General features: G+C 46.1%; 1 protein-coding gene across 3 annotated transcripts; it reads left to right on the forward strand.

Moving 5' to 3' along the window:
• The first annotated feature begins 1045 nt into the window (after nucleotides 1-1045).
• BMI1 (BMI1 proto-oncogene, polycomb ring finger) lies at nucleotides 1046-10834 on the forward strand. Of its 3 annotated transcripts, none has more exons than XM_041767263.1 (10): nucleotides 1046-1299; nucleotides 6128-6258; nucleotides 6605-6701; nucleotides 7304-7359; nucleotides 7497-7547; nucleotides 7702-7810; nucleotides 7889-7934; nucleotides 8358-8456; nucleotides 8818-8898; nucleotides 8982-10834. In XM_041767263.1, the coding sequence occupies exons 2-10, from the start codon at nucleotides 6147-6149 to the stop codon at nucleotides 9309-9311; spliced, it is 981 nt and encodes a 326-aa protein (XP_041623197.1). In that variant the 5' UTR covers nucleotides 1046-1299; nucleotides 6128-6146; the 3' UTR covers nucleotides 9312-10834. The 3 variants fall into 3 exon arrangements, with proteins under 3 accessions (XP_041623197.1, XP_041623198.1, XP_041623199.1); XM_041767264.1 differs by lacking the exon at nucleotides 1046-1299 and adding an exon at nucleotides 1685-1830; XM_041767265.1 differs by lacking the exon at nucleotides 1046-1299 and adding an exon at nucleotides 5289-5388.
• Nucleotides 10835-22588: the final 11754 nt, after the last annotated feature.

Here is a 22588-nt window from a genome sequence, read left to right on the forward strand (position 1 = left end):
TCGCCCGCAGCGGGACCCTCGCCCGCGGGGCTCCCGAGGCGAGGCCCGGCCCGGCCAGCCCCCGCGCGGAGCCCCTGCCCGGAGCGAGCCCCTGCCCGCGCGCGCCCCGCCTCGGCCGCCAGCGGGCGGGGAAGGGGGCTGGCGCGGCCGCGGGAAAACAGGGGCGGGCGCTGTTGTTTCCGCGAGCCCAACTCGGGCGCAGGTTCCGCGCCGCGGCGCCGGAGCCTGGGCCGCAGCCCGTGGGGCTGGCGGGGCCGAGGCGGGGGCGGGGGCGGTGGCCGGGCGCTCTCCTTGGCGGGAGCCAGTGGACGTGTGCGCCGCGGGCGGAGGCGGGCGGCGGAAAGAAAGAAATAACGGGGGGCGGGGTGGGCTGAGCTGTGTGCGGGGCCGGAGCGATGCCCGCGCCGAGAGCAGGGTGGCGCGTGTGGCGCTGTGGAGAAATGTCTCCGCAGCCGCGCCAGCGCCGCCGCCGCCGCCGCCGCCGCGCAGAGCGAGGGGGAGGGGGCCGGGTCGCGCTGCTCGGAGGGGAGGGGGCGGCCGCGGGCCCGACTACACCGACACTAATTCCCAGGCCGCCCTTAAGGAATGAGGGGAGCACGTGACCCGGTGGGGGGGCGGCGGGGGGAGGGGGCGGGCGGACTCTGAGCCATTTTGGAGCCGGTGTCAGTTTCCACTCTGCCTTCAGCGGTGCATTTTTTTTCCACCCTCCCCTCCCCCCTCCTCATCCTTCCTCCCCTCCCCCCGCCTCTCCGCACGCACACACACGGCGCCCCCCACTCGCCCTCCTCCCCCCCACGGCAACTATGAAATAATAATCGTAGTATTAAAGGCAGAGATCGGGGCGAGACAATGGGGATGTTGGCGAGGGAGCCCCGATCCGGATTAGAAACACCTCCCAGCCCCGCAGAATAATACTGATCGCGCCCCCTCCGCGCGCTCCCTCCCCCGAGTGCGGAGCGGGAGGAGGCGGCAGCGGCCGAGGAGGAGGAGGAGGAGGAGGAGGAGGAGGCCCAGGAGGAGGAGGCGTTGGAGGCCGAGGAGGAGGAGGAGGAGGAGGCCGAGGCGGAGGAGGAGGAGGCCGAGGCGGAGGAGGAGGAGGAGGCCGGGCTCGGGAGGCAGCATGAGCCGAGCGCGGCGGCCGCGGCTCCTCTCGGCTGCGCTCGTTGCCCATTGACAGCGGCGTCTGCAGCTCGCTTCAAGATGGCCGCTTGGCTCACATTCATTTTCTGCTGAACGACTTTTAACTTTCATTGTCTTTTCCGCCCGCTTCGATCGCCTCTCGCCGGCTGCTTTTTCCGGGTACGTAGGAGGCGAGGCGCCTCCGGGACGGGGCTGGGGGGCGGCGGGGGCCGCTCGGGGCCCGGGCCGGCCGCGGGTGGACGGGGAGCGGCCCCCCCGCGCCTCTCCCGCGCCGGCCGGGAGGGCGCTGACAGCGTGGGCGCCGAGCCCCGCGCCGCCGCCCGCCGCCGCCCGCCGCCGCCCGCCGCCGCCGCCCGCCGCCCCGCGCGCCGCCCGGCCCCGCGCGCCGCCCGCGCCCCCGCGCGCGCGCCCGCCGCCGCCCGCCGACTCCCGCGGCGCCGGGACCGACCCGCAGCCCGCGCCGCGCCGCCGCCGCCGCCGCCGCCGCCGCCGCCGCCGCCGCCAGCCGGGCTCGGCGCCGCTCCAGCCGCCGCCCGCTCAGCCCCGGACGCGCCGCGCGCGGCCCCACGTTTTAGTTCCTTTCTCCCCCGAGCGCCCCTCTACACCCTCGCGACGCACATGGCCCCCGAGAAGAACTCTTCTATTTCCAGCCTCCGCGGCTCGCCCCGCCACGGCGCCCTTTGTTGAGAGGTAGATTTTGATGAAACGGGGCCGGGTTCCTGAAATCGGGAGCTGCTCGGGTCAAGTGGCTTCCCTCTTCTCCCGAAGAAAAGGCTTTTGAGGGGTTTAAACGTCCAGAGAACGCCCTCATTTTATAGGGACGGGTTACGTGGGGGGCAGCGATCCCGCCAAGGTGGATGTTAAACTGGAAAGAGCCCAAACAAAAATGTTATTAACTTAAGTTGGAGGGACACTTGTGTGAAATTGGATGGCTTGTAAGATGGCGGTTCCCAGTTGTTTCCAAGGTCTCCTGCATTTGTCTTGAAAATGGTAAAGTTTTCAAGGTGTTATTTGTTGGCAGTCTTAGGTAACGTCTCCGAACGTTACTTGGGACGTGCGCGCTGGGAAGTGGGCATTTCAAATTTGGAGCTTTTTTTGGAGTGATGGTGGTGACTGGACGTCACTCCTGCAAGAGGTTTCCCCTTTCTTCCTCCCCCCCCCCCCCATTCTTTTTCTCTTCTGTTTTTCCTCCTCGGTGGCTGCAATTTTTCTCTCCACCTCTACTATGGGATGCACTTGGAACCATGACTTAAGCCCACTACGTTTTATAGGTTTTGCTAAATGTCAGCATAGGTCATGTGGTGGAGAGATGCTTTGGAAAAGGAGCTCTAAAAAGTTGACTACATGGGTTTACACAGTCTTTTGGGTTTGACAGCGATATAGCATGATCTTTTCCCCCCAGAAATTTACAGTTAATGATTGGAAGTAAACAAGGGGAGAGACTTTGATCATTCCCAATTGCAATAAAAGGATTTAGTGGGCTTAGTGGTCACGGTCCAATATTTGAAAGAGAAGCATGCGTTTAACCCCTTTTCTTTTAAAGTAGGCAAAATTCTGGGCATATTTATCCAAGTGTAGGTTGGTGGTAACCTAGAATGTTGTGAGTACTTTAACGTCTATTTTTATAGGGACCGTAACCCCCAAGTTCTGAAAACACATCACAAGCTACAAAAAAGAGTTGGAAGTTGAGGATGCAGATTGTTGACAGGATATACTAACTTATGTGACTATGTTAACATTTGACTTTTATTTTAAGTAGATTGAGCAGAACCCCCTTGGAGATTGATCTTGTGAGCAGATTTACAAACTTCTTAATATTTGAGTTCATTCCCATTCATTTGCCCCAAAGGGCAGAGGGGTTTGAAATAGCCTACCTGTGCAAATTATATGCCTAGCAACAGCATCTTTAAATCCAAGCTGTGTAAATCCCAACTGTGTGTGCATGTGTGTACACATGTATGCTTTTGTAAGAAAATTGAGCATTTAATTGTACTTGATAAATCCATTAGTACTCTACCACCAAGTTCTGGGATGTGCATTAAGGTACCCAACTAGGCTAAATTCTCCCTAGGAGTCTAGTTAACCCAAACTTTGCCCATACGTCTACTGGGCTGTGAACCCCAATTGGGGTTACAGAGCTCATTTGCATTTCTTAGATTGCAGTAGTCAAGCTGATTGTTAACATAAGAACTTTCTTCTTCTGTTTTGCTTCATTTTGACATTACTGGTGTTAGGCCTCCCAACTAAACTGACAGCCCCGAGTATATTATAATGACAAGTTTTAACTATTGAGTATTTTTACTATGGTACGTTTGGTGCAGTTTTACTTGCCTACCTGGCAGTTTCTATGTTGGAACCTGGAAGGCTTTCATTTGTAAGGTGCAAGAAGAGATTGTTTCTTAAATCTATCAAGCATGTCAAACGTTTTGGAAGTCATCCTTAGGTTGCCAGGACTTTCAAGTGGTACAAAAAGGTAAATAACTGATTTTTATGTAAGTAACAAGGTGATAGTGATGTTTACCAGCATTATAAATGGTAATAGGACTGTGGCCAAATTCTTCAGAACTGAGGTTGAAGAGTTGTGTGAATTAAGACTTGAGATGAATTTAAAAGACAAGTACCTGTGACTTAAAAGCCAACCAGTAGACTACCTTCCACTGAGGTTTGACCTGTGTTTTAGTATTTGGTGTTTTCTGTAGAGTAAGAAAGGCAGCTATTCTTACTCAAGTCCCTTCCTAAACTTCATGTGCGGTGGCTTTAGTGTGATATGCTTTCACAAGGAGACATAAGTACCACCTTGCTATCTTTCTAGGAAAGGTCCTGTGGTTTCACAAGGAGAGTTTTCTTTAAGAATTAACGTTTGTCTTTAATCAACCACAGTGGATTTAAATACTGCTACTTTTTAGAGACAGTGCTCCACCCACAACTCCTCTGCAGCTCCACTTAGATTTATTTTAACAATATGTTGACAAAGGTCTTGTAAACAAGTAATCCAAAGGTAACTGAAGAATCACATTTGAAGTTTTCTGGTTGAAGTTGCCAGTTGCCACTCTGATCACTTTCATAAAAGAGACTTTGTTTTGTTTTTGCCGTTCTCTAGTACTCTAAAGCGGGTAGTTTGAGCCATTGAGGTATGTTGATTGATATTTCCTTCTTCTGCATTAAAATTCCCTAAGAATTAAAAACCTCAGATGCACCTTCAAGTTTCACAGGTTCCTAGATGTCTATTCAAAGCGGCTTTGAGAATGTACTTCAGTCTGGTCTAGAAGCTTGGTCCTATTTTAGGTTCTGAAATGAATGAAGTGGGGGTAAGAAATATATTTTTCAAGAGTACTACACGAAATAATTGGCTTCCCTTGATTGTCCGCTGGTGTATTCTTGCTGACAGTTCCCCACCGTGACTTTTCTATCATATATGGTATCTATTGGGGATATTATTCCATCGTGTGGGGATTTGAATGGAGGTTAGGTTGAGAAAATGACATTTGTTTTTGTCTCCTATCGTTGCTCTGGGTTGACAAGGTGTTGATTTAGCGTTGGGAATGGGCTGTTCACATGGTTCTTTACATATTGTCACTACGTACCGATTAAAGTAGTTTGTCTCGCCTCCAGCATAGTTCAGATAAAACACACGGCTTTGCCCCCTCCTTGTCTTCTTGTAAAACAGATTTTACTTTTTAGCCTTAGCAAAACTTTCTATCGCTCATCTAATCTGCAGGAGAACTACTTATTAGAGAAGAAAGCTTTAAAGAGGTTCAGTTCAATAAACATCTCTGCAATTTGAGCCCTGACGGTTTCGGGCTAAGTGCACAGTTGGCAATTCTCAAAAGATCCCTTCGTGAAATTTTTGACTTAGTGATTGCTAACAGGAGAGATAGAGTCAAGATCTGAAAGAAGCTCTTCGCACCGAGTCGGCTTGGAAAGCGGCCCCCAAGAGTGTCCGAAATGGCCGGGAGTGCGGTTTGCATTTTCCTTTCGCGCTCGCTTGCTCCGGGCCCCCCAGGCTGGCCGCCGGCCGGGATCCGGCTCCCCTGCGCCGCGGGCCTCGTGGGGCTGCCCCACCCCCGAGCCGCGCCGCCCGCACCCCACCCCGCCCCCGCGCCGGCCCCGCCCCCGCGCCGCGCCGGCCCCTCCCCCGCGCCCGCCGCCGCCGCCCCGCCGCCCCGCCGCCCCGCACGCCCGCCGGAGCTCCGGGCTCGGCCGGGCTTCGCGCGGAGTTGCAGCGGTGGCCGGATGCCAAGTGTAAGTGTAAGTTGCTATGGAAACCCCGACAGAGGCGAGTTCCGAATCCGGAGCGAGACGGAGCCCGGGGCGCCGCCGGATCCGCCCCTCGCATCCCGGCCCCCGGGCGTCCGCGCGCTCAGGCCCCAGCCCGAGGCCGACTGGAGGTGCTCCTGCGGCCCCAGCACCCAGCTCCGGAAATGCCAGGGATGCAGATAGGGCAGAATTTGTTTTCCCTTTGTATCGCGTGAAAACGTGCCAGGTTCTGGTTGCTGGAACCGCCTAAAACAACAGGAACCCCTGGGAAGCCAGGGCATGCTCCCGGATTTTCGATTGAAGATCCATAAGGAAGTTTTACAAATAAATTTGGAGACCTGGGACAAGCCCTGGCGGTTGGTAAATATCTACGGGGACTGTGTGGCGTCTGCAGCAGCCCTGGGGCTGCTAGGCAAGAGGACAAATGGAAGAAAGAGACCCGAATACTCTCAGCTCCCAGCCCCCACCCCAGACCTTTTCTTCTCCCTCCTGGAATGACCTGAGGGAGCAGAAGTTACTTTAGTTGAATCCTTTTTTGTCATTTTAGTATAATTGATTCAGATCTGATTAGTAAATTCCTTCTGTAGAAAACGTTGGGACAGTCCAGCTGTACAGTGTTAAACGAGTTTTATGAACTCTTCAGCATTTCAGAGTGTTGGGTTACTAGAAGTTGGGAGATAATCTCGTTTCTCTTTCTGTGGATTATAGCCAATATTTCTGTGTCTTGCAGGATATTTTATCAAGCAGAAATGCATCGAACAACCAGAATCAAGATCACTGAGCTAAATCCCCACCTAATGTGTGTGCTTTGTGGAGGGTACTTCATTGATGCCACAACCATAATAGAATGTCTACATTCCTGTAAGTACATAGTTTTAGACTCTTTTATCGTGTCATTTATATTTCACGTGTCTTTCTGATGTTTGGAAACTACTAACAATTCCCACAATCCTTGAGAATGTTGGTACAAAAGTGATGGAGTCATTTTCTACTCTTGCATTTGGTGAATTTTTGTTAATGCGTATTTTAAGCGTATAAGTATGCAACAGATGAGTGTTCTCAGGATGTTAATTGAATTAGCTTAGTTAATTGGAAATACCTTTTGGCATTTACTATTTTGTTACCACTGGTTCTCCATTTTTGACACTAATTTCAATGCTTAATATCTAATTTCTAAACTTATAAAACTTTGTTTTTCTACTTCCAGTCTGTAAAACATGTATTGTGCGTTACTTGGAGACCAGCAAGTATTGTCCTATCTGTGATGTCCAAGTTCACAAAACCAGACCACTTCTGAATATAAGGTAAGAAAAGGTTTAGAATTATTGTTTCTAGTTGTTATTGGAATGGCATAATTTAGTAAAGGCTACCCTGTTTTATTTTTCACACAAAACTTACTGTTGAATACCCACCTGATGTGTATGTTTTGTAGAGGTTGCTTTTCATTTCTTCCCATTTTAATTTGACTAACTGCAAAATTTGGTAATATTCACGTGGATTTTAAGAGTTTTTTTTTAAACCATCTTTTTTAAAACCTGAATTAGTTCTGCATTTCTGCATTGCTTTATTGACTTTATGACGGGCTGGAATGAGTGTGTTTAAAGTACTTCCATTTTCTTCTCTTAATTCTTTCATATTAGCTAGTTTTGTAACTTGAAAGGCACACTTCTCTTGGTTCTTTGCAGCAAAATACAAAGAATTTCTTAATGTAAAATAAAAGTATTCTACTGATTTAAAAGATTACTACTATATAAAGAATTTTTATTCCCGTAATTATTATGTTGCTGATGTAGACTCACAATCAAATAAAATAATACTATAACACAAAGAAAACAAAGAATCTATCATAACTTAAGAGCATTTTAAGTTTTTGCTATTAATTAATAATTTACTAATTATTTTTCAGGTCAGATAAAACTCTCCAAGATATTGTATACAAATTAGTTCCAGGGCTTTTCAAAAGTGAGTAACTTGCTTACAAATGAATTTTTACAAAGTATTTCATCAGTTTTACCTGCTATAACAAAAGTTTGTCTTTTTCTTTTCTTTTCTTTTTTTCTTTTTTTCTTTTTTTTTTTTTTTTGCCCTCCCCTCTTTAGATGAAATGAAGAGAAGAAGGGATTTTTATGCAGCTCATCCTTCAGCTGATGGTAAACTCTTTAGAGAGGGAAAAGATACTTTATTTGGAGGGAGAACTTATTCATTAATTGATTAAAATTGAATTAAAATACCACTTCCATCTTCCTATATATGTAATATTTTAATTATTTAACTTTAAAATTAAATTTGAAAATGTCTTTATAGCTGCCAATGGCTCTAATGAAGATAGAGGAGAAGTTGCAGATGAGGATAAAAGAATTATAACCGATGATGAGATAATAAGCTTATCCATTGAATTCTTTGACCAGAACAGGTAAATTCTGTAGAAAATGTGTTTTATGCTAATCTACTCATAGATACATTATTCCACTAATAAAGTTATGTTTCTTAGATTGGATCGGAAAGTAAACAAAGACAAGGAGAAACCTAAGGAGGAGGTATGTTCCATATCACAAAAACACAGAAGAAACATTGTTTGGATTCTAGATTTTTATGAAGGTGTATGTTGCCCTTTAGAATATAACTAAGGCTGGATGATGCTGTCAAGTAGGAGAAAATGATCATATTTGATGTTTAAGAATGATTTATATCCGATAGTAACTAGATAGAATTTATATATGATTACTGTTCTTAAAAAGTACTTTAAATAATATTTAATGCCTTGATGTATGTAAAGTTTTCTTATTTTATCAGTAATCTGCTTATTTCCTATTTATAACAGTAAACTCAAAGTAGAGAATTTAGTCAATTTCAGTTTTGGTATTCATACGTTTTGTTATATTGAGGCACTCTAATTGAAATTTTTTTCTTACCCAAAAGTTAGGAATTTTAAAAAATAACTTTTCTAAATGTATTTTTAGGTGAATGATAAAAGGTATTTACGTTGCCCAGCAGCAATGACTGTGATGCACCTAAGAAAGTTTCTCAGAAGTAAAATGGACATACCTAATACTTTCCAGGTATCTACTTTATAGTTCTTGTGCATTTAATGTGAAATTTTTTAATTCAATGACTTTTCTTTTTGGATTCTGAACCCAAAAACAGCAGCCTTTTTTTTTTTTTTTTTTTAATTAGCAGTTCATTGGAACTGTCTCTTAAAATGTTTAGTATGAATTTTTTCTTATGCTATGAAAAAGATTCCTTAGTAATTTCAGGAAATATTTTTCCTTATTTAAAGTGTCAAGAGGGATTCTTGTCCAGATGTTTGAAGAGAATGTTTTTTAAAGCATTTTTGGATTGCATATAGATGACCAAAAAGAAAATCTCAATTTATCTTTGTTCTTCATGGTAGTTAGTAACTGAAATACTATTTTCCAATAGATTGATGTCATGTACGAAGAGGAACCTTTAAAGGATTACTATACACTAATGGATATTGCCTACATATATACTTGGAGAAGGGTAAGTATTATAGCTGATGCTTGATGATTATCGTGGTAAACTGTATTTAAAGAGGACTAATTTTTTTCCTTCTCACTTTGTAGAATGGTCCCCTTCCTTTGAAATACAGAGTTCGACCTACCTGTAAAAGAATGAAGATGAGTCACCAGAGAGATGGACTGACAAATGCTGGAGAACTGGAAAGTGACTCTGGGAGTGACAAGGCCAACAGCCCCGCAGGAGGCGCTCCCTCCACCTCTTCCTGTCTGCCCAGCCCCAGCACTCCAGTTCAGTCTCCTCATCCTCAGTTCCCTCACATCTCCAGCACTATGAATGGAACCAGCAGCAGCCCCAGCGGTAACCACCAATCTTCCTTTGCCAATAGACCTCGAAAATCGTCAGTAAATGGGTCGTCAGCAACTTCATCTGGTTGATACCTGAGACTCTTGAGGAAAAAACAATTTTAAAGCCCTGATTTATATAGATATCTTCATGCCGTTACAGCTTTAGAGATGCTAATACATGTGACTGTCGTCCAATTTGCTTTCTTTTGTAGTGACATGAAATTTGGCTATAAAAGATGGACTAGTTGTGATACTCATATGGACGTTAATGGAAGAGAAAGATTGTTCCTATGAAGAATTGGTTTCTGAGAAGGCAGGCAAGATGTTTTTCTGTGTGTTAGGAAAGATGTGAAATGGTTTCTGTAACCATTGTTCATATTTGAAAATACTCTGCAATGGATATAAACATTGGGCCATAGTTTGTTAATCTCAACTAACGCCTACATTACATTCTCCTTGATTGTTCTTGTTATTATGCTGTTTTGTGAACCTGTAGAAAACAAGTGCTTTTTATCTTGAAATTCAACAAACAGAAAGAATATGCATAGAATACTGCATTCTATGTAGCCATGTCACTGTGAATAATGACTTCTTGCATATTTAGCCATTTTGATTCCTGTTTGATTTTTACTTCTCTGTTGCTACACAAAACCGATCAAAGGAAAGTAAACTTCAGTTTTACAATCTGTATGCCTAAAAGCGGGTACTACCGTTTATTTTACTGACTTGTTTAAATGATTCGCTTTTGTAAGAATCAGATGGCATTATGCTTGTTGTACAATGCCATATTGGTATATGACATAACAGGAAACAGTATTGTATGATATATTTATAAATACTATAAAGAAAATATTGTGTTTCATGCATTCAGAAATGGTTGTTAAAATTCTCCCAACTGGTTCGACCTTTGCAGATAACCCTATGTTTGAGCCTTATCAGCATAGAACATTTTTAATGTGGACCTCTAAATCTCAATTCATTTGGAAACCAAAATTCATTTGGAAGCAACTGGCAAATCATAATACTGATTTTTCTCTAGTAATACGTTTACTTTTCAAATTAATTGTAGTAAAGAAAAACTTTAAAGACTTTGGAAACGGTGTCTTCATTTCCCATTGCTTTTGATGGAATGAATGTGTTTTTAAAATGCATATTGATCACTATAGTTCTAAAACAAATTTTTAAGTAAACCAGAAAATTGCTGGAAGAAGGCATTGTATCTAAAATTATTTTAACATGTGGTTTAGCAGTTACTTCAAATTTATGAATTGCTTTTACAGTTATAAACAATGATACATACCCTCTCTCTAATGTCTTGAAATAAAAGCAATTTATTTTTAGCTTCTCCAGGTATTTTTAAATAGAGTGAACATGTTGAATTTAAAATAATGAAAAACCATAACCGTTTTCAGTTTGTGTTTTGCTTTGGTCGAACTTGGTGTGTGTTCATCACCCATCAGTTATTTGTGAGGGTGTTTATTCTATATGAATATCGTTTCATGTTTGTATGGGAAAACTGTAGCTAAACACTTCATTGTTCCCAGTCTGCAAAAGAAGCACAATTCTATTGCTTTGTCTTGCTTATAGTCATTAAATCATTACTTTTACATATATTACTGTTATTTCTGTTTTCTTTAAAGATACAGTAAATGAAGTTTTATGAAACCACAAAATACATATATTTTTATTTTGACCTAAATTTGTACAGTACCATTGTAAGTGTTGTTTCTAATTATAGATGTAAAATTAAATTTCATTTGTAATTGGGAAAAATCCAATAAAAAAGGATATTCATTTAGAAAATAGCTAAGACTTTAATAAAAATTTGATATGAAAAGCACAATGTGCAGAAGTTTTGGAAAACCTACTGTGGATTACAACAGGTAAAACTAAAGAGAATCCATTGCTGTCTTAAATAGTGATGTTGCTAAGAAGTCCATGCTTTGTTGTATAATTGCTTGAAAGCCCAATTGAAAGATGTATCTGTTTATTTACTCTACAATCTTTGAAGTAAAAGTTACCCATGTTTGCCAATTTTGGTGAATTTAACTCATTTTTCTAGGCTTCTCAAGTTTTTCATGATGTTAACTAAGAAAGAAAACTTAGTTAATGGAAGTTTCAAATGATACTTTTACTTTGGATGGTCATGTATATAAAGAATGAAAAAATATTTTTCAAAAACTAAAAACTTCAAATGCTAGTGAACCTGTCACTTTACTTACACAAAACCAAGTTGTAAGAACTAAAAGACTTTACAACTCAACCTTTTTATGATGGACTTATTTTTTAAGTTACTTATTAAAAATCAGATCTTAAATTTATGGCTTACTTAACACTGTTTTACCATACTTGAAAACATGCATTTATTTTGTTTGAAAGGATTTTTTTCCCTACTCCATTTGAAAATTTCTTAAGCGTTACTGGGTATTTCAGCTAAAATGTCTGTGTTTTAATAAAACAGAAGAAAAATTATGTTTTGCATTCTCCCATAACCAGCTTTCACAGTTGTGACTATTAAGTTTTAAAACTTTTGCTAAGCTACCACTTTAAGAACCTTCAATGTTACAATAACCAATATCAAAGTTGCTAACTTTGTAACTCTTAGCAGTAAAGGCAGGGTACCTGAAAAGTCGGCTTTAAATTTGGCTTTTGCTTCCGAAAAGTATTCTAGGGTTATATATCTCAAAGTTAGTACTTAAAAAATATTCCACAGAAAATGCCTAAATTGATTTCACAGATTTCAGTTTAAATGCAAAAGGAGAATGAGGCTGGTTACTGTTGTGTAAATAGCGATCTATCTTGCTTTACACATGCATACCACTTTCCAAGTACTTTTTGCTTTTAAAATTGCCGGCCGTTAATTGCACTGAGTGGGGGGGAAAAAGAAGCTGCCCTACGGTTGACTTAACCTACCAACCATATTGCTTTGTTTCCATATTCATACGTGCAAACGTTAGGATTTCTGGAGGTACAATGCGACTTTCCTACATCCTTTCCTCTTACTCTTTTCCCAATATTTGGAGTTTGGCCTATCTAGATCAAGTTTTATTGTGAAATCTAAGAACCCATGTGAAATACTACTTTCCACTGGCCAACAAGAAATGAAGATGTTCGGCTTTATAAAAGTAGCTTATGGTCATCTTTTGAGGGGACAGAATCTTAATTTTAGAAACAATCTGCACATGGGACCTAGTCTCAGAATCGTGGGGTGATGGAAGTGGGGTTTTTCTCCCGTTTCCTTTATATTTTAAAGGTCTGGTAGATACATTTTTTTCCCCCTCATTTTCCCTGGAATGATAGTTGGGAATTCTGATTTAGTCTAGTTCTTCTATAAAATGGAGGTTACATCATATCCTGAAATACTGTGGTTGTTCCCTCATACAGTCTTTTTGCATTCTATCCAAAGCTAAGGTCTTGATGCAATTACATTTAAGATGATCCCATTTAACACTTTAAAGACACTTGATGTGAAACGACAGAAGGCAGCTCCAGCATGAGGCTTTTGGGTTAGATAGCATCATTTCACTTGAGGATGTTTCTTCAAGTATAAAATAGCACAACAGGTGGTTATTTTTTTTTTTTTCAGGTGGTTATTTTTAAGATGGCTCTAAAATATTGACTCCTTCCAAATAAAACCTTGTATTAAACTGGGACCACAGATTTCAGATGGACAGGTCTTTTATAAGAAAGAGAAAGTAGTACATATTAGAACCTCCTAATAAGTCGGATTTGGGAAATACTCCTGCGAATACCTTGAGCCTGTGGATCTCCTTGCAAATCTCAAAATCGCCCAGTTTTGATTATGAAAGTCTCCGAAAATGTTTACACAGTCGAGTGTTTCCTGTTTCCGCAGTTAATTTTTTTTAACGTTTTTTTCTTCTTTTGGTTCTTGAAACGGATTTCCTTTATTTGCACCAGTTTCTTTTTCTTAGTGTGCAATTTCTAGAGTTCTCACATGAAGACTTCACTGCCAGCCCTGTCTTCATCAAGTCGAGGACGTCAAAACTCAGTCATCACTGCAAAGAGGCTATTTCTAGGATCCTTGTGAGTTTCCTGAAGAAGTTCAAGCGCATGTGGAAAACTCATCCCGACATCTCATTTAACCCTCCAAATATAGTAAGCACTCAATAAAACTTCCACTGAGTTAAATTATTCCCATTCTTCTGGACTCCTAAGAATATTATCCTCCAGAGACTTCTCAGAGAGAATTTTGAAAAATAGCAGGTGTCGTTCCCTTAGAGTCACCCATATTTCAGTAAAAATACTACTTCTTGCTCTGATTCTGGAGTCATCACAAAGTTCAAACTGCACAGAGGACGTGGTTTCAGGTTCGGTGCCGATTTGGTGCCCTCCATCCCGTCCCCCCCACTAAGTTAGCTAACACCCTGGAAGGCTGCGGACCAGGGCACCCGGGAAACGCGTCGAAAACTGAGAGGGAAGGCATGGGGACGCTGCCGAGATAAAGACGTTACTGGAGACAGAGGAGTCTGTCCAGGATCCGGGATCCACAGTGTTTGGAATAAATGCCCCCAAGAGTAGAGGATACTCAAGCCGAAGACGGGAGCGCACGGCGCAGTTGGAAGGAAAAAAAATTTTTTTTTGAAAAAGCGGGGGCGAGGGTGATTAGGGTGGAAAGAGCCACAGCTTAAAAAAAAAAAAAAGAAAAAAAAAAAAGAAGAAGGAAGGAAGGAAGAAAAATGAAAGAAAAAAAAGGCAAGCAAGCAAAGCCTTCTCCTACGCTGGTGCCCGGTGGAAAGGGCACAGGACGACCGCCTGGAGAAATGACCTCCCTTGCACGGCCGCGCTGGCTTCCCGGTCAGGGAGTCTTCCCCACAAGGACACATCGAGGAGGAAGCTGCCATTCTCCCGGTCCTTGTTGTCTAGCCAGCGGCCCTCGGCGCGGGGCCGGCGCGGCGGCTCAGACCCCGAGGACCGCGCGCCGCCCGGGCTCCGCCAGGCCCTACGCGCGGGCCGAGCGGCAGGGCGCCGGGAGGCCATTTTGCGCGTGCGCCGCTTGCCTCGCGCCGCCCTGGGTTCGGCCGATTCGGATCCCGCCAAATTTGAAAGCGAGATTCTCAGGCCCCGCTGGCTGGGGACGCGGCGGAAAAAAGAAGTCGTTTCTCCAAAGTCGGAACCTGTGGCAAGGCGGGGGGTGGGGGCGGCGACAGCGGGGTGCGCGCGCCTCACGAGGCGGCCGCCGCCCTGACGAGGGCAGGCCCACCGGGCGAGACCTCCGCAGCCTGCCGCGCGGCGAAGGCGCGGAGACCCGGCCTCGGGCCTAGCGCTCGGCGCGGCGGAAAGGCGGCCCACGTCCGGGGAGGCCGCGGCGTCGCCCGCCGAGCCCGCAGACGCTCGTCCGTGCGTTGCACCCCCTCCTCCTCCCGCTTCAAACGCTACGCCCTTTCTCCTTCGAGAAAGGGGTGTCCTTGCAATTGGAGCTTTTATTGGATAGATCGCAAACTCCGTTACTAACAAAACATCAAGCTGCCATCTTGAAGGTTCCCGAAGGCCGCGCTTCGAGGGCGGTGACTGGGAAGGCGGGTGGGAGAGGGTCCCCCGGTTGGGCCCGGGTCCCCTGGGGCTTAGTCGGTGACGCTGCCCAGGGCGGGGGTGGCTTCGCGGGAGGAATCTCGAGGTCTGGGCACAGGCCCACACGTGGGGCCCAAAGGCGACGCCTAACCAGGCCTGGGGGCCAGGCGACCCTGGGAGGCCGGAGACTGGAGGCGGCCGCCCCGCGCCCTCGCTCCCCCGGCCGCGGAGAGCGTGGCGGCCCGACGCTGGGATGTCGCCTCCGAAAGACGCTGGCTCGCCGCCGCCGGTTCCTGACAGAGCCTGCGCCCGCCGGGTGCCCGGGGCGCGAGCGCTCCCCTGACCTGGGCCCCCCGCGGGCGCCCCGAAAACCGGGAGAGAAAGGAACGGCTCGGGAAGGGGAGTCGGGGCAACGGCGGAGAAGTGAAAGCGGCCTAAAATGGGCGACGCCGGGCGAGTCCTCTTTATCAGCGCGGCAGACTGCAGGAGCCGCCATTTGGTGGCGGATTTTGGTATTTCAGTAGCACGTTGTGCTGAACGTCACAACTGGCTTGTATACGTGGCAGGGTCACTCTTCCACCGCGGTTTTTAGAGATGCCAAATGTCCCCCAGCCCTCCCCCGTGGGGGCGCCGGCCCCCTCGGCCACTCCCGGCGGGCCGCTCGGCGCGCCCCGCGACCCAGGGCGGGGACGTCTCCTCGCGGGCGGCGACGGCGGCCGGAGCGAAGCGACGCGGGGCCCGGCGCACTCCTCAGCGCAGCGTTTGCCTCCCCGTTTTTCGGAGACCGGGGCGCTGGCGAGCCCGCAGCGCTCCGCGCCTCCCGGCCGAGAATGCCACTGCCCTGCGGCCGTGACGGGCGTGGCCTTCCCGCCCGGCCCGCAGCCCTGCCCGGTCGCGCGCCTCACACCTCTCGGCGTGAGGAGCTCCGCCCAGGGAAGGAACCCACCCGACGAGAGGCGGCCCCTCTGGGAAGGTCGGGTTAGGATCCCGCGCTCGCGCTTCCCGCCCGGCCCGGCGCCCCTCGGGGACCGGGGACGCTAGACAGAGGCGCAGAGCGCTGGGAGGCCTGGCGTCCCACCCGGGGTGGCCGGGTCTTCGAGGGTCTCCTTGAAAAGCCCCCGAAGCGTGAGGCGCCTGCCTAGCGTCAGAACAAAGGGCCGCGGGGTGCACGCGAGGCGAGTCCGCGCGCGCGGCAGCCCGGGACTCCGCCCGGCCCCGGGTGGGGGGCGCGAGCAGGCCCGGCTCCCGGCCTGGGTTAGGAGCTGGTGGGCGCCCTGCAGAGCGCGCGGCCCCCGCCTCCGCGGCCGACCGAATGCACCCAGTCTTCGAGCCGGAGCTGCCATGTTGCATGCACAGAGGGCGCCAGTAATTTGACGCTTCCGAGGCGGCGACACCCCCACCCGAAGAGCCCTTCGGCCCTCCGCGCCTCACAGCCGCGGCCAGAGCCCGAAGGGACCGCGGGGCGCGGGCCGGAGCGAGGCGGCGGCGCCGCAGCCGCTTCCCCTCGCCGCCTTCCTTCCAGGGGCTGCAGGGCTGCGCGCTAGGCAGAGGCTCGGTTGCCAGTAGCAACCACACGACGGCGATTTGCAGCCGGGGCCGCCGCAGCCGCCGCTGGTACCGCTGCATCCTCGTACACCTCGGGGTCGAGCGTTTGAAACTCTGGGGGTTGCCCTGGTTGACATCCCTCGCCCCCGCCCCGGCTCCTCATCCTCCAGTACCCTCAGCTCGGCTCAAAAGCCAGCTCCCCTGGCTTGGCCCTGCCCCCACCGCAGACAATAGGGGCTGCTAGGAGAGCACGCTGCAGCGCGCGCCTCGCTGAACAGGCACCTGAGCCCCCCGAGATAGGGCGCTTTGCTTAGTCCCCAGCCCCAGGTGCCCTGCTCTCCAACTTGGGCTGAAATGCTTTGTCAATGGGCAATCCCGTAGAAAGCTTTTCTTGACATCAGAAATAAGCATGGTGGTAAAGAAAGAAGTCAAGAATAGACGCCCACTCCCTCTCTGGTAACATGGACACAAAGAAGAGCTTATGGTTGTATCTGCTCTTGGTAACAGTGGCTTTCCTCTGGGTTAGAACCACAGGAAAATGCTACAATCTTCTGTCTTCTTTGTCTACCACGAATATTTTGATTTGCTCCAGCCTCACATCCAAATACTTGTTATGCGTAAGCGGATAGAGCATCCCACCCCCCTTCATTTCATTTGATGAACCACATCAGCTCTTGGCAGTGTAGACTGGTCTGATCCATAAAGAAAATGATTGACCTTAACCCTCAGGAATCCTTTTGCCTTTCCTAATATCTGTGGCTCTAGGACACTGGTTTAATTTTTTAAAACAGAAGCTTGTTAGTGTTTTAAACAGGTTTTTATTGAAGAAAAGTATCCAGCACAGTCTTTTATTTAGCTAGTAGGATAATTTGGGAAATAAATGTATTGCCAGATTTCTTCACTCTTGATAACTGTCCCTTCTTTAAATAGCCATTAAGTTAGCTGAGTGTTCTTCAAGGATTAAAATTTCATGTAAATCAGCTGAAATATGATTTCAAACGTTTAAAGCGCCTAGAGAACAACCACCTGTCTTATAAATCTTTGTATGCTTCAGTCCTTTTAACACAATTCAACAAATATTTGAATTTCTAGAGGATTCCAGAAATTCAACAACCCTTATTTTAAAAAATTATTAATAACTGCTATAAAGTTTGGGTACCTTTAATGAACTCGCTGAAAAGCTAGACATTTTCCAAGCTAGTGCCATTAATCAGATATTCTCATTCATGCATATTTTTTACCTAATTATATTTCAAATGTGGTAGATTGTACTAAAATTATCTGACAGATGTTCCCAGAATTCTAAGGACAATGATAAAGTGTATTTAAGAACTACTAACTTTGCTATTCTCCCACTAAACTCTGAAAATTGGTTAAATAGGCAAATGCAGGATGAGACTTTAAAGAGACTTTGATACTTTCAGATAGCACAAGCATGATATTAACAGTTCAACAGGAACACTTAAGAGGTTGTATTGGATGTTGCAAATCTACCAAGACAATGCATCTTGAAATATCTTTTTTTAATTTAAATCAGCTTTAAAACACACTGAAAGTAGTTAATATGTCTTAATCATATCTGATGGTGAACTCAAATCAATACGCATCCTAAAATCTTAGGTGTGATGTTTTAAAAGGGGTTCACTTTTAAGCTTCACAAAATGTCAAGTTCATTAAATAAGACAGTTTACTTCAAAGAAGAAAGTTAGCATTACTTGGTTCCTGGAGGCAACATAATGACCTGTAGATTGCCCAAACACCCCACCACCACCTTAAAAATAGGAAAGCAAGGCTTTAGTGAAAAGTTCCCTTCTACGGTCTTTCAAGAAAGAAAAGCTCCAACAACTTGCTTTGGACCAAGTTAAAGAGATTATCTCCCTTTTTCATTATGACTGTGTCTTTCATTGAATTGAAGGATAAGATCAAAGTGCATTCATATTCATGTGAATTATCGCTATTGACTTGAATAATGATGGATTTCATTGTTTTATTTAAACTGAAACCAGAAATGCTGCTTTTGAGTCTATACCCTTAAGGCTGTAGAATTTCTTCTGTAAGGACTCAAAAGCCAAGCAATTAGGTCTGACAACCACGTCATTTCCATAATGTACTTCCGTACAGAGGACTATTTATTGGAATCGGCTACATTTCTATAGAATCTTACCACGCAATTTTTGACTCCTTTCCAACCTCTTGGGAAAAACAACAACAACAACAACAACAACAACCCTAAGTTTAATAAACACACTACCAAAATACTTAAGTGTAAATCATACTGGGAAGATAAAGTGATGTTTGGAAAGCATTCAGTTGTTCATGAATCAGAAAATTAATCTTATCAGTAATTAATTCAGGACAGTGTTTTTGCTTTGAACATGATTCATTACAGTTTGTTTTCTAATGTAATTGAAGAACTTGGTCAGGGTAAGCTTGGGAAAATGTGTTTACCAGCTGTTTCTTTCTAAATATGCCTCGTGACAATTTTCTTAAAATATTTTTACTTGGGTTCTCTTCAAACTACCCCATCATTTTCTAAGGAGAAAAAGGTTAGGAGATGCAAAGGACCTCACTTACTTTTACCAAATGCTCATTCGACTCAAATTATTCACCTATGAAAATTCTTAGCACTTTGGAGAACACCTCTAAGGAAATTCATTATAATAAACTAAGTTTACAACAAAATATATAAGCATCCTTTAAAATGGACTTAAGAAAATGCATGTCATGAACTTTAACACACAATTCATGTAGGCTCTCTAGACTGAAAGAGAGCCTCTAGTGCACTACAAGTCTATTATATTACCATGGTCTGCCATGGGTTCTGGGAATATCCTTTTCCCACAAAGATAACTGATGCCAGTTTCTTGGTATCATTCTTAAATTCTTGCCATACATTTAAAGCACTATGCATAAGCATCACTTTTTTTTTTAATTATTTCTTTTCTATCTAATTGTGCAACAAAAAGTCTCTATCTTCACTATCCCCATTTGGTGTCCATAATATTGCAAAAGACCTTTTAAGCCAAGAGTTTTGTTAGTAAGTGTGTTTCTATTTGAGATTTGACCATAAACATTCTGGCATTATTTGTATACTTCTAAGTTTATTTGTAAACTTCCAAGAACTTTACTCTTGACTTAAAATTAAAATGAGAAGCAATTACGTATTCTTTCAGCAGAGGGAGGGAAAAACTCCTAGAATAAAAAGCATTTCTTTGTAATTCATTTTCTGTCTTGCTAATGGGAGAGGTATTATTTTCTTCATACGTGTAGTCATTAGTCTTTTATATTACCCATATGAGAACCTTTATCCTTCACTTAAAAAAATAAATAGGGGGTAATGTTGGAGTAGGAGGTAAATTAAAATAACTCAGTAGCAATATTCAGAGATTTCCCTCTGGCATATCAAAAAATAAGATGTTTTATAGCTTACTCGGGCTAACGAGAAGGCAAATTGTAGTGCAAGTATGTCCTCGTAAAGAATGAGATGCTGTGCCACCGCGTCTTACAACCTAGTCTACGTTTTAGCGGAGCTTACTCTTGGATCTGATAATCCCTGTGGGGAAACCGACCTGCAGAGTGGATAAACAGCCTATGCCATCTTTGTTCAAGCACAAACCTTGAAATTTTTCTCTCATTACTTTTTCAGCATTTTCGAGGGGTCAGCGCATACAGTTATTCTTCAGAGGAATCAATGAGCAAGAAGTTTGGGTTTGGAACTTGATATAACAAAATGACGTCAAATTTAAAAAAAAATGAGACTCGCACATGCGCAGTGAGATTTGGCTTTTTTTTTTTTTTTTTTTTTTCAAATAAGCTTTTGGTTCTTCAACCCGCCTCTGGGATCTGGCCTGCGCCACGGGGTCTAGGGAGCTGGCTGAAGGAAGGTGGTACGGGGTTTCAACACCCCACCCCCGGCAAAAAAAAAAAAAGTCTGAACCCTCAGGCTCCCCCCCCGCCCCACCACCACCGGGCTCTCTTTAGAACTCCTGGCAGGAGAAAGTCAGGGGGAAGCAAGGCCGACCCGAGCGGCCGCGGCGAGTTTTTCCGGCTGCGCCCGCGCCGCGGGGCCTCGGCTCGGGGGTTCGCGGCTCCGCCCCGGCCGGGCCGGCCCCTGAGAGTTGGCCGCACCATTCCTGGGCCCACCGCCCGGCCGCGCCGCGGGAAGGCCCGGCCGGGACCCCTCCGCGGGAGCCCGCGTGGCGGTGCGGTTCTCGCCGGAGCCGTGGCCCGGGGAAGCAAAACGAAAGGATAGAGGCCTTCTTTTCCTGCAACCCGCCCCCCAGCAGACGCCGGCTCTGCGGGACCCGCGGTTCCCTCCCTCAAGATAGCCAGGCCTGCAGAGCTGTAGGATGCACGCAGAGTGGGACACCCCTCACCCCTGACGCACCCCGCTCGCACCCTTGGGCATCCCCAAGGCCGAGCGCGCAGCCCGCCCGGGAGGCCCTGCGGAGGGGGAGCTGCCGGGCCGAGCCTGCGCCGCGCTTCCGCACTCGCGCCCTCGGGCGGGGCGCCCCCGCCTCTTCCTCCGGTCGGCTCCCCCGCCCCGACCCCGACCGGGCTCTCCCGAACCCCCTGTACTGCCTAGCCCAGCGGTTCACGGCGGGGCCCGCGACGGTTTCTGATCCAAACCACCACCTGAGCGCAGCCCCAGCTGGTTCCCGGAGCCCCGTCCCTCGTTAGAAACTGCGCGGAGGTGCTCATCGGAGTTAGAGGATTTGGGGACTAAGAGAAAAGTCGAGGACCTCCCGGAGTACTGCATTCTTCCCTTCCCCTGGGACCCCAACAGCCCAGCCCCATCGACACTGAATACAGGTGCCTGCCGGGCCCGCGCCGTCGAGCCGGGAACCCCGCGTCCGCCGGGGCGGAGACCCGCCAGTGTCCAGTGGTGCGGCGCCGGCCAAGCACCTACAGCGGTGGCTGGACCTGCACCTGACCCGTGCGTGGGCCGCGTCCTCCCAGGTCCTGCACCCGAGGCGGGCGGGGTGGGTCCTGGGGGTCGTTTCCTATGTGACACTTGCCACTTTTGCCTCCTGTATCCTGTACTAATAAAAAGATGGGAAAGGGACAGTACCTACCTTCCCTGAGACGAGTCCAACAACACCAAGATTTTAAAGAGTTGGGGGCTGGGGTAGTGTTGAGAGGGAGTGGCTGACAGACGTCTATGTCAGGGAGCTTAGAGTTTTCTATCTGGTGATGCGGGGTTTGGGTACAATTTTTAAGGAAAACTCACTTCCTTAAAATTATCCATATCACACACACACACCAAGCAGCAATAATTCTTCTTTTTTTTTTAAAGATACATGTCGTAGTACCTATTTCAGGCTTCTACGTTAAAAGAATCCATTTTTAGTATCAATCACTTTGTACTGTATGGTGCCTTTGGAAGCGAAATTATTCATGTATGGAATCCCCCTAATCATGGTTTATTTTGAGAGTGGAAAAGATGAGCTCAGTCTCTGCATCCATTGAATTACTGGAAAAGAAATTCATTTACAGGTATAGCCTTAGAACTTTGGGCCAGTTCAATCACTGTCCTCTTAACATTTTACTGACCTCAACACTGAAACGTAAACACTTTAAAGTTTAAAATGTGAAGAATTGTCTTTAAAAGGCTTGAAAAGCAAAGAATAGGAAATAAGACAAATACAGCCCAAGCATAGAAATGTTAATCTTCCCCTCCTGGAAAGGAGTGTTGAGTCTCCTCTGCACTGCTGACAAACCTGATGACACAAATGGATGGTCTGCTGAGACCCAAATGCAAAATCCTGATGTTTTTCCCTGAAAGAGTGCCAAAGCAACATTTAGGAGTCATATGTTTGCTTTCATCATTGTAGATAATATTTTGAGTCCACTAATTTGGTTATGAGATATGTAGTGTTTTTATTTTTAATTCAAGTATGCAAACATGGAGTTGTTTCAGTGATCTTAGATTTGTTTTTGGCAAGGTGATTATTGTATTCTATAACTTAATAATTACATGCAATTGCCAAATGAATGCCTATTTAAATGCTAATACTACGTTTTAATTCTTTGGGGGAGGAGGGAAGGAGATTCATATCTAAATAAAAGCCAACTAATTTTTATCAAAAACAAGAAGCCTTTCATTGTTTAAGTGATTTAGATATTTTCATTTCTTCACCTAGGTTACCCTAAGTCCCCTGTCTTTGCTTCCAAAGCACTTGTATGGCTTAGAGCCATTATAGCTCTTAAAACATGGGCAGGCTGCAGTATATACTTGATGAATGAACTAATACTTTGTTTACGTGTCTTTCTCCCACTAGATCTCATGTGCT

The sequence above is a fragment of the Vulpes lagopus genome, chromosome 8 (assembly GCF_018345385.1).
Source record: "Vulpes lagopus strain Blue_001 chromosome 8, ASM1834538v1, whole genome shotgun sequence".
NCBI classification, from domain to species: domain Eukaryota; kingdom Metazoa; phylum Chordata; class Mammalia; order Carnivora; family Canidae; genus Vulpes; species Vulpes lagopus.